The sequence below is a fragment of the Alligator sinensis genome, unplaced genomic scaffold, assembly GCF_000455745.1.
Source record: "Alligator sinensis unplaced genomic scaffold, ASM45574v1 scaffold476_1, whole genome shotgun sequence".
In the NCBI taxonomy this organism is placed as follows: domain Eukaryota; kingdom Metazoa; phylum Chordata; order Crocodylia; family Alligatoridae; genus Alligator; species Alligator sinensis.
This window is the reverse complement of record NW_005842444.1, coordinates 318,388-334,942: the sequence shown is the minus strand read 5'-3', so window position 1 is coordinate 334,942 and position 16,555 is coordinate 318,388. Positions and strand designations below refer to the sequence as shown.

The window sequence follows — 16,555 nt, the reverse complement described above, 5'->3', positions numbered from 1 at the left end:
TGTAAAACCCAAGTCACTCTCAGGGAGTCTTAACCAATTTTTGGGTTCGTTTTCTCCAAATAAAGAAATGCTTCAACTTTGACCTAGTTCTCGCTCACTCACTCGAGACTTACCGTGTGCAATATAAAGTAAATAAGAAGTCTGATTTGCATACTTTTTTTTTCAGTATACAATAGTTTTTTGGAAAATATAATAATTTGAGTTTCCAATATGATCATTTCATATTTAAGATCTGGCAACACTGATTCCGGTACCTATCTTTTGGTACCTGAACCATAAAACAGATTCCTTCCCATAGGCCATTTCAGAGATTCATTAGCTAAAATCAGTACAGCCAACTGATTTTATTCTATAAGATATTATTAATAATTACTTAGTCCAACAGAATTTCCATGAAGTTCCTTCCTGGCGACTTCCTAAATGTAGAGTACTCTACCAGTAGAGAGCTTTTCATTGCTGAACATGTTTTCCCTGCCAAATGTTGCCTGCCTCTGGCTCAAAATGCAACTGCTTTCATGCTTTACTGTGTCTGTATCCTGAGAGATGCCACAGACTCATCCCTAAGTCTTAAGTTTGAGGGCTTTGGTATGGTGAAGTAGAGATGTGGTCACAATATTCCACCACATGGCTATTCAGGAAGGCATACAGGATGAAGTAGCACTTGGTGCCAGCTGGTCAGTTTATGGGGACTCTTTGGGCATTTATACACATACCTTTTTGTCCCACAATGTGCCGGAGAGCTGGCAGGTCGGAGCAGATTCAGTTAATCAAGTCTGCTCTGCATACAAGCTGATGTGTACTGCACTGCATCATATGCAGTTGTATAAGTGGCGAAATGTGCATCAGCACGCAGCAAATGACAGCGGTGCACTTTTGAACTAAAACACCTGCCATTTTCTCAGCGCTGACGCACATGTCACTGCTTATGCAACTGTATGTGCTGCAGTGCCAGGCCATGGCGCTGTGGCCCAAGCATGTATACAAATTCCTTTTCCCTCAAAGTGTTCTTAAATCCCCTTCACAAATCATGATTTGCTTGGGATGGACACAGCATTCAGTGTGTCATCGGTAGTGTCCACAGACATGCCAGTGGATGGATGCAGTTCTTAGAGGCTGTTGTCACTGACTCTCAGCAGTTGAAGTGTTAGGATGTTGCTCTGTTATCAGTCTATATCTGTGTTTAGATTTCTTTAGCATATGCTGGGAAAAGCCTTTGTCATTATATTACATTATTGTCTCCGCAGATATTCAGACTTGCAGACACAAAGATAGGAGGAAAGGATCGCTAGATGTCAGATCTACGACCTCCCGAGGAAGTGATGGTATGTTAGATGAGTAGTTTATATCTATTTAAAGAAACAAACAAACCCTAAAATAGTGAATGAATGTTAGAACATCCTTTTAATGTAGAACATCCCCATTATATTTTCTCTCAGCCATGTCTTTGAATCTTGCCTGTTTTGAAAATCTTAGAATGAATGGTTGGATTCTGTCAAACTTCCTAACACTGTAAAGATGTTACATTTTAATACTGAATAGAATTTACTGGCATCCCAAGGAATTTAATAGGAATGGCTAACGAAGTATGTTATTAGTCATTATTAGTTAGAGTAGTAAATTCTAGCCATGAGAAATATTGGGCAAGGTATCTTTGAATGAGAGAAGGTAGATGGGTACCTTTGAATGATGAGCATTGGGCACGGTACCCATGGTACCTGTTCTCTCCATAGAAGTAATATGTAAATAAATAAGCAAATGTCTTCTCAGTTTTGTTTGTTCTGTATTTCATATGTAAATATGTCATGTTCACCTCAGGGACTTACATTTCACATCATCTCACCTTAACAGATAGACATGTATTGAAATGTTTTATCGATGTTTATAAAACTTTTGTTAAAATATGTGTTTGTACATCTAGACAGTAGTCAAATTCTGGTCTCACTTGCAGTATGCTGGTGGAAATTGGAAGAAAATCTGTAGAGATCATCAGTGTGTGAGCACAGAATCAGGTCCTAATGCAATAAAAACAGCATGAATTCTGATTGTTAAGCTGTGCTCTGCACGAGTAGCAGAGAAGTATCTGTATCTCACAGGTAGCACAACATAACAGTCCAGAAAAATTCCATTGTGGCTTTTGTTGTGAGGAACAAAAATTACTAGTTGACACAACAAGACGTTGCAGTTCTTGATTAATTATATTAGTTTTCATAGGCCAGAAGCACAGGTGCTTTAAGTCATCATGGCTACCTTCACTTCAAAGGAGCTGTGCTGATTCGTATCACCTGGCAATTTGGGTCAGTATGTCTTGACATGTACAGATATAAGGAATGCACCTATTTGGTGCATTACACTGTGATATTCAAATCCTACATCTATCCCTGTGGATAAGGGGCTTGTAACCAAACATTTTTGTAAAGCATTTTATTTATTTAAAATACAAAAAAGGATCAATGATGTTGCCAGATCATCGTGGTTGCTTCTCTCTCATCTGAGATATCAGTGATTCAGCATTCATCTGTGTGCACCCTTATCAGTATAGCAAGACAGGTTTACATATATATGCTGCTATAGGTTGTCTCTGAAGAGTATGGCAGGGAGCAGCCATTGAGATAACAAATTAGGAATTCTTGGCTCAGCTGTCATGCCTTATTGTTACATCAGGATGCCAATTTTGCTTTGTTTTTTGCACAGGCAGCTCACAAAGGCGGCCTTCCCCCATTCCTCCATGGCCAGGATACATTCCATGACTATTGAAGCACCCATCACCAAGGTACTGCACAGTTTTTGTCTGTTGGGTCAGACAAGTATATCCTTGTGAAAATTCTCTAGAATTTTTTCTTAAATGTTATGGCTCATATCCCCAGCGCAGCTCCTGGGCTGAATAGCTGGGTGATGTCCAATAGTTTAGAAATCCAGGCCTGGCCCTTACACAGCTTTTTCCCTCCTTTCCCTCTGCTTACAATGAAATGGGAAGAACCGTGAAGTGGCAGGTGCTCTGGTCATAATCTTCCTAGGGACCTTCAGTAATTCTCTGACCCAGCACAATTGCACTGGTTTTTTAATTGTCCTCTACCCACTCAAAAGAAAGGGAGTAAATTTCTCCCTACATGCATCTGTGTTGTAACCTGTCTCAAGAAACCATTCAAAGGAATAAGGAAAATGAGTTACATAATAAACTGTCCTTTTGATGAAAGTGGACAGGGCTCATACTAAGTCTGTGGAGATGCTTTCCCTTGTAACAGGAAGTTACCTAATAAGATTGGCTTCTTTAAGGCCCCAATCTTGTTACTTAAGTCAATAAAAAACATACTGGCTCATGAATGATTCTCTGATGAGTCCACTTGTATTTCTACAATAAACATTGTTACATTTGTATTTAGTAGCAATGACTTCTCATCTGAGCATCTCTTTGTTTTCTTAAATCTCTTCTAAATTTCAAGGGTTTCTTATATCCACATAGGTAATAAATATTATCAATGCTGCACAAGAAAGCAGCCCCATGCCTGTTGCAGAAGCTTTAGACCGAGTACTGGAGATTCTCAGAACCACTGAGTTATACTCTCCCCAGCTTGGGACAAAAGATGAAGATCCACATACAAGCGATCTTGTTGGAGGGTTAATGACAGTAAGTATATACAACAACAACAACAACTATCTGTGGACTTCTGTTCTGGAACTTAAACCTGTATACTTTCTGTAGTTCTCTAACCTGACATGTAGGCTTTTCATTTAAAGCACTGGGTTTTCATCCAATGGTAAATCTCTCTTTTGTGTTTTTTCCCCCATTTCATAAATATACTTGGGTAATTCTGAAAATGGGAAGAGATTTGGTAAGCTCCTCTCACATGTTAGTTTCATTAGAAAGAGAAAGGAAGGGTACTTCCTTTCTTTAACAAGATTCACTTCAGAACATTATAGAAAGACAAAAAGAAAGAAAGACACTTGTGTTTGTTAAGGGGCTTAGTATGGAGTGTTTTGTGGGGCTTTTCAAGTATGTCAAAAAGGACATATATTCAAAAGAATGTAAACTGTTTTTTTTTGTCATTATTTACATTATCACCCAGAGACTTATAGCAAGACTGGGGCCATGTTAAGAAACAGCCCCTGCCCCACAGATCTTACAGTTTAAATAAGGTAAAGAATTAATTGGACAAATAAAGTAACATTATCCCTATTTTATAAATGAGGAACTTAAACACAGAGGCTAGGAATACAAATGACACATAAACCGGTATAAGTGATAGGAAACCAGTTCAAACCTGTAACACAACAGAAGTTCAGTGCATGTAAGCCACTTCCAAAATGACTGTAACTGGTTTAAGATCAACCTGGATGGATGTTGTATCAGACTTAACTGATTTAGGTTAAATTGGTTTATTGAACTTCCATCCCAAATCCCCTCCAGATTCAAGTTAACTCACAGTCCCCCAGCATCCCAGGATGCTTTGCACCTCCCCTGCAAGCCCCTCCCTCACAGAGTAGGTAGGCTAGCCTTGGCCCAAGTTTTCTGCTTTAGCTGAGCCGGGAGGCGTACTCTAGCTCCCCACCAGCTTCTGGCCTGGGCCACTGCAGGCATGTGGCTGCATTTCCAGAATCAAAAGTGAATGTCTATTCGTTTGCTTATAGGTTCAACCTATGCTGCTTAGACTAACCAGTGAAGATTGCATCGATTCAGCATTGGACTTTTTGACTATCTGTACTTAGCCAGAGGAAATAAGTGATTTACCCAAGATTGGATCACTGCATTACATGTGAACTAACCTTGGTAAATTTGTATTCTGACATGCATTGTTTCAGTACCTGATCACATGGCATAAAGATGCACAGAATATTGGGTATTAAAACAAAATACAGAATCATTACTGGAAACAGAAAACTACAGAAGGGTAGAGGCAGAAGACAAGTGTATCATGTATAGTAATTTTTTAAATGATCTATAAAAAAACATGCATCCAGGAGAGGATCTATCAAGATCTGAATTAATCTGAATTAATCATCATGGACAAAATGGTATCTGAGGGATTTGCTTGTGTTCCTTTGCTATGGAGGCATGAATGGAGAGACAAAGGTTGTAGCATAAATTTGGAGCAAATTTATGCCCAGACGAGTGGGCTGTGCAGTTGAAAGTGTGAGAAATGAACAGGTTGTGCAGTGTAAGGTAAGCATGTGAAAACACGATAGATCAAACCCCGTGTCATCTATGGGTAAATTTGTCATTGTTTGGGCAGGGCTAAATCTTTTTGAATCATGTTTCCAGATTTCTTAAACCAGGACAACTTAGCTTGCCATGGGTCTACTTTCCTATGTATTTGTAGTCTGAGTGTTGGGTGCTCTGGGGAAATAAGCAGCTGATTACCTGATTTATAAGTTTTTATGGAACTGACAGTGGGGACTGTGTTCAGTGTCCAAACATAGATGTCCCTGATATCTCAACTCTAGCACAATCTAGTCCTTGATTCTGGAGGACATACCAAGTCTGGTGTCCTGAATATCTATGTCACGGCAGTGTTACTGAGGACATGTTTCACATGCTATAACAGCAGGACAGCCTTTCCTTACAAGTCTCAAAACTCCAGACTAATTTACTTACTAATCTTAAAATAGAAACCAGATGTAGTAATTGTTATAAATGCAGGCATTCCGGGGGTCAGATATGGCATCCAGATTTACCTTTCCTACATGCAGGGCACATAATATTATTAGTATGTTAGAATGATGTGTTCATAAAGCTTTTTTTTGCTTTTAAATAACTAGTTTTTTCCTTATGGGCTAATATTAATTCAATTCTGTCTGCATCTCAGTAAAGCAAGCAGAACTTGGTTCAGTATTTTCAGACTGATGAGCTGGAAGGCAAATATCTAATGCATATTTTCATTCTGAGTAATCATAAAGGGCAAAATTGTGTTTTTTGGTCTCTTGCTAGAGTTACCCTTGCGCAACAATAGACCCAATTATATACCTCTGAGCAATTTCTTGGGAGTCATGCACCCAAGAAATTACTGATCAGATCAGCCTAGTTTTTACTGCATCTCACACCTTGCTGTCTCCCTTCCATTCTGATTTATAGAGAAGATGAAGTATTTGTATTGGCATTTGGAGGTAAACAAATGCAGATCAATACTGATAAAGTAGCTTCTAAGATGTACCAACTTATATTCAAGCTTAAGTAAAATTATTACATTTTTATTCAGTATAGTTTTATAGCCACTTATATAACCTCTGCTTTACATCTGGAACAGAAAAAACAAATAAAATCCCTATTTTCATTTAACAGGATGGTTTACGAAGATTATCAGGGAATGAATATTTATTGTCTGCAAAACGTAAGTTTTCTCTTTGTAGTTTTTTGGATAGTAGAATTGTATTTTAAAGGATTTAAGGAATTAAGGAATTTTTTTTTGTAGGGTGGGTAAGATAACTAGCAGGGTGGAAGTGCTTGACTTTAGGAAGGCTAACTTCATTGTGCTTAGAAGTCTAGTCAAACACGCACTGCAGGAGAAGAGTATTGGCAAGATGGGAGTCCAGGAAGGGTGGTCGTTGCTAAAGGAAGCAATCCTTCAGGCACAGAGGGAGACTATCCCAGTACAAGGGAAAAGGGGGAAAGGAGCCAAAAAACTTCCTTGGCTAAACAAGGAAATCCAGGGGAGCCTAAGGGCAAAAAAAGAAGGCATATAGGCATTGGAAGCAGGGGAAAGCTACCAAGGAGGAATATACCTACTTGGCCTGCACTTGCAAGGAGGCAGTTAGGAAGGCCAAAGCAACTACAGAGCTGAGGCTGGCAACACAAATTAAAGACAACAAAAAGTCTTTTTTTAGGTATGTAGGGAGGAAAGGGAAGGTGCAGGGCAGCATAGGACCCCTACTGAACAAGGAGGAGCAATTAGTGACAGACAGGGGGGACAAGGCTGAGCTATTCAGTGAGTTTTTTGCCTCAGTGTTCCTGAACAGAGCTTAAGATAAGTCTCCTACTGGGTTTTTAGATGGGCTTCAGAGGGACACCAGCCCATCAACTGTCAAAACTGACTTGGTGCAGAGTCACTTGAATGGACTGGGTGTGTTCAAGTCAGCAGGCCTGGATGAGCTTCATCTGAGAGTACTGAAGGAATTGGCCGGTATCATAGCAGAACCACTGGCACAGCTGTTTGAGTGCTCATGGCACTCGGGTCAGGTCCTGGAGGACTGGAAAAGGTCCAATGTGGTCCCTATTTTCAAGAAGGGGAGGAAGGAGGATCCGAGTAAATATAGGCCAGTCAGTCTCACCTCCATCGTTGGAAAGGTCTTTGAAAAGATTATGAAGGATCACATTTGTGGGAGTGCAGCAGGAAAAATAATGCAGCATGGAAACCAGCATAGATTCATAGCAGGTAGATCATGCCTGACAGATCTGGTTTTGTTTTATGACAGGGTCACAAAATGCTTAGATGCAGGAATAGAGGTGGATGTTGTTTTCTTGGATTTAGCAAGGCCTTTGATATAGTATCTCATCCCATTCTCATAAATAAATTAAGAGGCTGTGACACAGATGTTTACACGGCCTGGTGGGTGGCAAATTGGCTTAGTGGTTGCACCCAGAGAGTGGTAGTAGACGGGTCGGTATCGACCTGGAAGGATGTGGGTAGTGGGGTCTCGCAGGGTTTGGTCCTTGGACCTGTACTCTTCAATATCTTCATCAGTGACTTGGATGCGGATGTGAAGTGTACTCTGTCCAAGTTTGCCAACGATACTAAATTGTGGGGTGAAGTGCACACTCTGGAGGATAGGGAACAATTGCAGGTGGACCTGGACAGGTTAGAAAAGTGGGCAGTACACAATAGGATGCACTACAACAAGGACAAGTGCAGAGTGCTGCACCTAGGGCGCAAAAATATCCAGCACACCTACTGGCTGGGGAGTGACCCTCTCAGCAGCACAGAAGCGGAAAGGGATCTCGGAGTCATAGTGGACTGCAAGATGAACATGAGTTGTCAGTGTGACGAAATCATCAGCAAAGCTAACCGCACTTTATCATGCATCAGCAGATAGGTGATACTTCCCCTCTATCGGGCACTGGTCAGACCACAGTTGGAGTACTGCATCCAGTTTTGGGCCCCGTACTTCAAGAACCATGTTGATAGACTCAAGAGGGTCCAGAGGAGGGCTACTTGTATGGTTAGGGGGCTTACAGGACAAGCTCTATGAGGAGAGACTGAGGGACCTGGACCTCTTCAGCCTCCGCAAAAGAAGGCTGAGAGGCGATCTTGTGGCTGCCTACAAATTCATTAGGGGGACGCAGCAAGGGACTGGAGATGCTCTTTTCACCAGGATGCCTCTTGGGGTAACAAGGAACAGTGGTCACAAACTGACAGAGAGCAGTTTTAGGCTAGATATCAGGAAAAAGTTCTTCATGGTAAGGGTGGCCAAAATTTGGAATGGGCTTCCAAGAGAGGTGGTGCTCTCTCCTACCTTGGGGGGTCTTTAAGAGAAGGCTGGACAGGCATCTGACTGGGGTCATCTGACCCCAGTGCTCTTTCCTGCCTAGGCAGGGGTCAGACTCAATGATCTGTTGAGGTCCCTAGAATCTGTGAAATATTCCTGAAGACTTTTTGCTTTATTTTATCTATAAAAAAATTTCTACAGCATAGCAAAACTTTTCAGAAGTTGCCAGGCATAAAGGTTTAAGGAGAAGATGCTCCATTTTTTAATTATTATTTAACAGTAAAGTATTATTCATCCCCAAATATATCTGTTTACAGAAACTCATCAGGTGCCTGGCAGTTTGATCTCTCCTATCTCCCTTAATGATATCCCCCCACGGATAACACAAGCAATGGAAAATGAAGAACACTGGGACTTTGATATTTTTGAACTTGAGGCTGCCACTCATAAAAGGTTAGTTAACTGTTGAAATTATCAGCTAAAGTTGCCAAGAATTAGCTTCAACATCATCCTAATAATATGCAGTACTTTAATTTCTATACCCCTACTTTTTAAAATGGGATCATTTTTTTTCAGAAGCGAATGTTTGTAACTTTCTTGTCTGAATTTATTCATGGTCTTTTCTACTTGCCTCTGCTGACTTGTATTGAGACGTAATGGATGTTGTTGAAGACTTTTTATGCCTTCAATATAGCATCAAATAAAGCTTTTCTTTTTTCTTTTCTCAGTTATAGAAAATTTTGATACACCTGACTTTGGATTGTGAGGATCCAAAGTATATTCATTTTGAACTGTCCAACTACACACAACGTCAACCTGCTGACTTTGATTGATTGACTGATGGAAGGATTGATAGATCATGCCTTATTTCTGCTTCTTGTACCTTATAAGATTTATTTCTAAAGAATACAAATCCTTCTTCCAAGATCAATGGCAAAACTCCCATTGACTTCAGTTGGGAACAGGAGAAGGTCCTGATTTTATAAATGCAACAGCTTACTCTTTTGTTCATTTTAAACTATTTGTATAATGTTAAATTGAACAATATTCACTTAAAAAGTGCTACATACAGAATCCTTATCTGCCATTGTACAGATTTTCTAAATGAGATCAGAAGTTTTAGCAGACTGAAATATCCTTTCATAGCAGTTAAATACTGCAGATAAAGTAAATTAATTTCCTCTAGAAATCATTTTTATTAACTGATACCCATCAAAAAATTCCCTTTGGGGACTGAATTTCCCATTTCAGGCATTGCCCTAAAGATACTTTTGGAAATCTGCTATACCTGTTTCTTCTGACGTTATTTGAAGTTCCATGAGATCTTACTTTAGGCTCTAGACCCTGAACATAGACCTCATACAGGCATTCAGTTTCTCCTGGGAGAGCCACTATAACAGGAGAAAAATAACCTAGGAACACCAGGGTTAAATCACTCCCAGGAGAGTTTCTCCTGGGATTAGTCCTCCAGCATTCTCCCTTCCTTCTCCCCGCAAGGGAAACAATGTGTCACTTGCCAGACACTGCTGCTCCAGCAGGAAGCAGAACATGCCCCCTTCACAATCCCTACTGTGTGCTACAGGGAAACACACGCTAACCATGGGCCGTCTGGATCAGCCAATCAGTGTTGCCCTATGCACTGCTGCTATCTGTTGCCAAGCAGCGCGTGCTCCTCCCTTCCCACTTCCCCCCTCCCCCCAGCTGCACAGTGTCAGCATTGCAAGCTCTCCACTCTTCAGGGCCTCAGCATTTGAATATACGTGTGGCTCTGGATAAGTTTCTCTACCAGGAGAATGCACCTGAGGGAATTCTCCCAGATTATTTGAATGTGTGTACACAGCTATAATGAACTGAATAGCTACTGTATTTTCTCCTATACCACATACCCAAGAATATAATACACATCTTGTTTTTGAAAGGTGAAATGAAAGAAAAAAGATTTTTCCAGAGTTATGGCTGCATAGAACAGACAAAGAGCCTAATCTTCAGTTGACTGACCCTCCCTTTGCTGCTTAACTAAAGCTGAAACCCCAGCTGCTGCTGAATACTGGTCTCTACAGGTGACTGATTTTGAAAAGAGCTAGAGTCTCTAGGGCTATAAAATAGGAGGAGAGAGATCAGGAGCAGCTAGCAGACAGCAAAATTGTCCTCAGAAAAGTTAGCTCAATTAGTTTAACATCAAGAACATCACAAGGCAGAGATGATCATTAACATGGGCCATTTAGTCAATTTACTCTATCAGCTGCCTGAATAATAATGCCACAGCTGATATACTGTGGAGTAGGACTGAAAGCAGAGTGCTTCTGTTCTGGGCAGAAAATCAGTTTCCTGCTTAATACATGCATCCCAATGTGAGGGGGAAAAGGCTTGTTGCTTGCAAGAAAATACAGTATTTCAAAATAATTCCTCAGCAGAATACCAAGGAAAATGAATTGTCGCTTAATCCAATTGTCGCTTAACCCACTTTTATTGGAAATCTTTGCTACATAAACCAAAAAAGAAGAAAGAAAAACTAAAAACTATCTTTTATTTTGTCTTAGAATGATATGATAAATTCAGAATTCATTGTAAATTAAGACAACTTTGTCATTTGTGCATTTGCTTTTGTTTCATGCCCCCATAAGCAGATGAAGAGTAACAGCTACAGTAATTTTGCAGAATGTTAGTTATTGCCTAGATGATTTATACTGTTAAATGTGCACAGTGCAGTAACTGAAGAGTTAATTCTTTCAAAGCCAATATGTTTGGGCAAATCAGAGGGGTTTCTATGTTCCTATTGGTTTGGAGACATAAAAGATGATGCAATGTTACATCTTTCTCTAATTAAAAGCATTATAATTGAGATTGCTTGCATGTTCTCTCACCTCCTTTTGGTGAGAGACAAAGCAAAGCGTTTGTTAAGGAAATCTGAGTGAGCATTATGTGAATCACAGCTATGAATAAGTTATTAGTGCTTTCTTCACATCCAAGTAGATTTGGACGGAAAGCCAAGACAAAGTTCATTACATGTAATGAAGCATTTGGAAGCAAAACAAGACAAAGTTCATTACACGTAAACTTAGTGCAGTAATAGCAATAGTTTTCTTACCCAGAAACATAGTGGGGGCTCTGTCTAAAAATGCTGCATAATCATGATATTGTTCTACCTTTCAAAAGTTCAAACATTCAAAGATAGTTTGAATGTCTAGAGTGGGGTCAGAAATGTATGGACTCAGATTCAGAGTGCCCAGCATATTTTGTTTATGGTATAGATAGTCTAGGCCAACATTTTAAGGCATAGATAGTCTAGGCCAGCGTTTTCAGTTATGCTTGCCAGAAGATAGACATCTAATCTCTATTTGTAAATAACTGGCCTGATTTTCAGAAACTCAGTTTCAGCAGTTCTTGTGGATGTTAGCTGGAATTCTGGGTATACCACACCTTTAGGACTACACAACATGCTTGAGGTGCCTAAATTAAAAATGAAAGGGCTACTTGTAGGGATCTGTCTTGAAAGTATTCATCTCAATTCCTGTTCCTCTTTAGGCAAAGAGGGCTGAGAGAGCAAAAACAGCACATGCATGTTGTTCCCTAGTCAGAACCAGCTGGCTTTAAATCAAACTCCTTCCTAACCTGATAGATCTAAATTACTGCCTGCTCTCTACCTTGGTATTAGAAATTGTTCTAGACTACTTCAGTACCTTGGGGTCTTTGTTTTCTGGCATCATGCAAACAACCTGGGTTAGAGCCCTACATTGCATCTCTTGCTGCCTCACCTGCCATGAGCAAGAGCACGGAGACACCATGTTGACGCATTGGCTTTGTCTGCAGTAGCATTCGTTTCCCCCTGAATGTTCATCATAGCTCTATTACTGCGGCAAAATGTCACCCACGCTAGTTAGCATTAGAGCTCTCATAAAGACAAGATGCCAGTGTCTGGCATGCAGTAGCGTTCTCTCTGGTGGAGCTGCAACACTGCTATGGCAACAGCAGGAGAACTGAAAAACAAAGTGAAGGGGAGAAAGTAACTCATCTCCCTGTGCACCAAACTTTGAATCTTCTCCAGTACTTCTGTACTGTAAGGACACTTGCTGAGCAATGGGATTGTGAGGATGGAGGGGAGACACCAAACCATGGGAGAGAGGCATTGTATTCCTACATGGCAACCACAGCAGTGGCTGCAATGCACGGTAACTATCTGGGATACCAGCAGCAGTCTACCCATGGTAACATGGAGCTCAGAGTCCACTGAAAATTCACAGGACAAGAAACTGAGCTTGATGCTGCCATATTTACACCATGCAGACAGCCCCAGAGAGGACTCCCTGAAACAAACAGTGCTGCTGGTTCACCAGCAGTATAGAGTCTGTTTAATGTTTTTTATAATTGCGAGGAACTGCCAGAGTTGTCATTGCTCTTTAGGCAGAAGCTTTCCACAACACCTATTGTGTATTTCTGTGGTTAAGTATAATGAAACCTTTATACTGAATCTGTTAAAACTGGCATGTGTGCTGTCCCATTTGTGCTGTCTAGGTTTCCTTCAAACTCATTGTTTTAAAACTGTTTGTTTTTTCTTGTCAGGCCTTTGGTTTATCTTGGTCTCAAAATGTTTGCTCGCTTTGGAATCTGTGAATTCCTAAACTGTTCAGAATCAACTCTGAGGTCATGGTTACAGGTTATTGAAGCCAACTACCATTCCTCAAACTCCTACCATAACTCTACTCATTCTGCAGATGTGCTCCATGCCACCGCCTATTTCCTGTCCAAAGAAAGGGTAAAGGTAAGTTCAGGTTCCAGCATGAAAGTTGGAATATATGTGATCTGAGGGAACTCTCTTAGTAGTCTCAAGTGATGCAGAGCCAAGGAGCAGGGAAGGCCTCTTTTTAAAAGAAAACTCTATTATATTCAGTCCTACAGTGGCAATGTTGCCTTAGCAAGCAGCAGTTTCTTATTGCCAACACATACTCAAGTATTTTCAAAATCAAAGCCCCTATCTTGGGCTTGCGCAGTGGCCACCTGGAAGCACCAAAACAAAGTAGGATCAACACCAGATAACTGTTCCTGGGGGGATCCCACCAGCTTACGGGATACTTGAGTGGCACAGAGAAAGCATGGCAGCTCCAACAGCAAACCTGGCATGTCTTTGTTGCCAACAACAGGGATATCGCAAAGAAGAAAGTAGAACTTGTCTGGGGTTTCCATGTGCCCTGCTGCAGTATTGGCCCAGTGGCAGCCAGTGTAAATTAGAGCCATTCAGATTAACATTGGAGGAGGTGACTGGCACACTACAGTACTGGCTAAGGATATGAGGAGGAGAAAGAGAAAAATTCAACACCACCCAATGCACACACGCATTGGAATTCCTTTGCCACAGCTTTGAACCAAAGTTTTAACCTGAATTGGCCTATCTGAGCCTGTTGCTAGTGATGGACACCTAATTGGAATGGGCCATCGTACGTGACTGTAAACAAGTTTCCTAATTCTCATTAAAACTGGTATATGTGTTGTTACCTGAAGCTGGGGCTCATTAATCATTTCTCTGGAGGCTGACTCATATTTTCTGTAAGCCAAGGGGGAGAAAGAAACTTCACTGGATGTTTCATATCCTTAAAGTGCCAGAGGTTTGGTTGCCTTCTTATGAATCTCTGTGAAAAACAGATATGATCTGGAATCATTTCAATGCCAAGAGAGTGTGACTGCCTCCTTCTTTTTCCAACAAGTCATTTTCATTTTCTCTAAGTCCACAGGACAAGAAAAAAAATGCAGCAAACAAATGCCAAAAATCATACTTGGGCCCCAAAGTAGTGAAACTGCGTGCAGAAATACTTTCATGGGTGTGCAGAAGGACAGAAGGATTAGCAGCTTGACATCAGTGTAAAAGCAGCTTCCCCTCAGTGCTCTCTTCACAGACATGCACATGCACACGTCTACCTGTACTTTCCCCAAAACAAAATGAACAAATCATTTCTTCTGTAGGCTGGGGAGGAAGGAAGAGTGGTGGTAATGGGGTAATTGCTACTATGCTGGAGGTGGGGGGACTGTAATCATATATAACAGTGGTGGAACTATATAATAATTCCTCAGGCAAAGAAATGCTGCATTTAACTCTGTTTAGACAGGATGCATGTCATTTTGTGTTCTGCTCTCCGACAGAAAAGACAACAATATAGAATTGTAAATGCCAATTGTTGCAGCATCAATACACCATTTCAGAAAGAAAATAAACTCGCTGTGTGCCTCTGGGATGCGTTGCTCACAAGAGCAGTTACAGAGGGTGAGGAAAGGGTGTCCACAAGCTCTGCTCTGAGGCAAGGGGTGAAGGCAGCTTTATGTGTCCTTATGATTAGGGCTCTTTCTTCCCAGCTCTTTCTTGCTTTTGGTCCTGCCCTCTTGTTTTCTTGGTTCACGTGCTTTTTGGAAGGGTTCTGAACAGGTAGACAAGCAGTTACTTGTGCAAGCCACTGAAATACCTTGTAGCAAGGCTGGTTTCTCAGTGTGTCACTGTGGCCTGTAAAAATGTTTTCTTTGCTTGAGGTTCCAAGGACCAGGGAAAAGGCGTGGAGTTATTATTGCTAAATGTGACCCTGCCATTGAACTGCCCTCGGAGTAAATCACATGTGATATGCTTTGTGGCCCCAAGAGGCATTTCGCTTCCTGAACTCTCCAGGAGGAACATGTCCTACCATTTTGTGGGGAGGAGCTTCCCAGCTCTGCAGAGCAGGGAGAAGACATGGCCCTGCCTCTTTCATATCCTTTGTGGGGCTCTGAGGAATAGGCATAGAGCAGTCTCTGGGCTTCAGTGGAGAATGTGCTATTCTGCCAGTCCTTACCCAGGTGGCTTCCTCATACCACATAACTTCATCAGGACCCAGCAGAATCTGGCTGTGCCCATAGCTGGAAATGGCACCAGCAAACTGATTGAGAAATATGCCAGAAACACAAGTCAGATGGTGTGTCCTTTTCAAAGATCCTGCTTCAAATCCTCCCCTCTGATTTTCAGACACAATTAGTATCATATAAGCAGCACCTAATAGGTAGAAGCAAGCCAGCACCGGTGTATATTTTCAGGCAACACTTGTGTCCTACTGAGATGAGGATACTCCATAGTTAATGCAAAATCTCTTAGCCAACCTTTTAGAAGTGGATGAAATCCTGCATCCATGGAAGTCAATAGCAAAACTTGCAGTGACATCCATAGGACTTGACTTGCACCTCACATTTCACCTACTTTTGGAATATTCCAGTGCCAACTAAGGGATTAGACATGAAATGACCACTAACCTCAATGGATACTTTCTGTCCAAATCCTAAATGCAGCTTTGAAAATCTTAACTTCTGATTCTTTCACTTGGGTTATTAAAATTTCTGCTTAAATATTTCAGATTAAATGATACTTTGTAACAGGTCTTATGTAAACATGGTTTGCCTTTACAAACTAGTTTTCTTTTGTGTACCACCACAAAGTTTTCAGAGACAGTTGACCCTTTTCTCATTGTCTTTATAATGAAATGCAAAATAGTCAAATGCCTATTGATGAGGTAAAGTACTGAGAGAAACTACCAGAATATAACCCAAAGAGCTTATCCCAGAGCACACTTTTTTCGTAAACAGTTTATCAATCACCAAAAATTCCTCGTAGAATTTTTTCAACTCTAATCCTAAAACATTGCTTTTTAGAACTAAAATCATGTAAACGTTTCTTGAAAGACTGCTTGGCACTTAAATTCATAATGACATGCAAAAAGGCTTAACAGAAAAGGGCGTATAGTAATTGATTTTCCTATCAAAATGGGCCGGTGTTCTGTGAAAACTGTTGGTTTTGCTTTGTTTGTTTTTGCATTAATCTTCCTGTTTCTAAGCCAAGATACTCTCAGTTTTTGAGTGAAAGTGGCTTCTGGCTTGACAGTTTTTCAAGTTTGATGTATTTTGTTAAACTTGGGTAGTAAGCAAAATTCAGAGAGTGCAAAGGACCTGCCTGTGCTAAGACTGCTGCTGAAGAAAAAGCACTACCCACTTGCTCCATCTATCCACACCAAAGCTGGGCAGTCAGGATAAAGTTTAGAGCGGCCCCCAATAGCCCAGAGTGCATGTCCTAGCACCACTCTCTTGGCTTCTCTACACCACAGCAGCAGTGTGCCCAGCAAGGGCAGAACCAGGCACA

The 16,555-nt window shown here is 41.0% G+C and overlaps 1 protein-coding gene across 1 annotated transcript in view; it reads left to right on the top strand.

Moving 5' to 3' along the window:
* The window catches only part of LOC102388033 (high affinity cAMP-specific and IBMX-insensitive 3',5'-cyclic phosphodiesterase 8A), a 197,665-nt gene that overhangs the window by 169,616 nt on the left and 11,494 nt on the right, over positions 1-16,555 (top strand). The window contains 7 exon segments of the mRNA XM_025212081.1: positions 1,245-1,322; positions 2,692-2,714; positions 2,717-2,770; positions 3,461-3,625; positions 6,275-6,323; positions 8,733-8,868; positions 12,976-13,174. Of these exon segments, the coding sequence (XP_025067866.1) occupies positions 1,245-1,322; positions 2,692-2,714; positions 2,717-2,770; positions 3,461-3,625; positions 6,275-6,323; positions 8,733-8,868; positions 12,976-13,174 (704 nt within the window).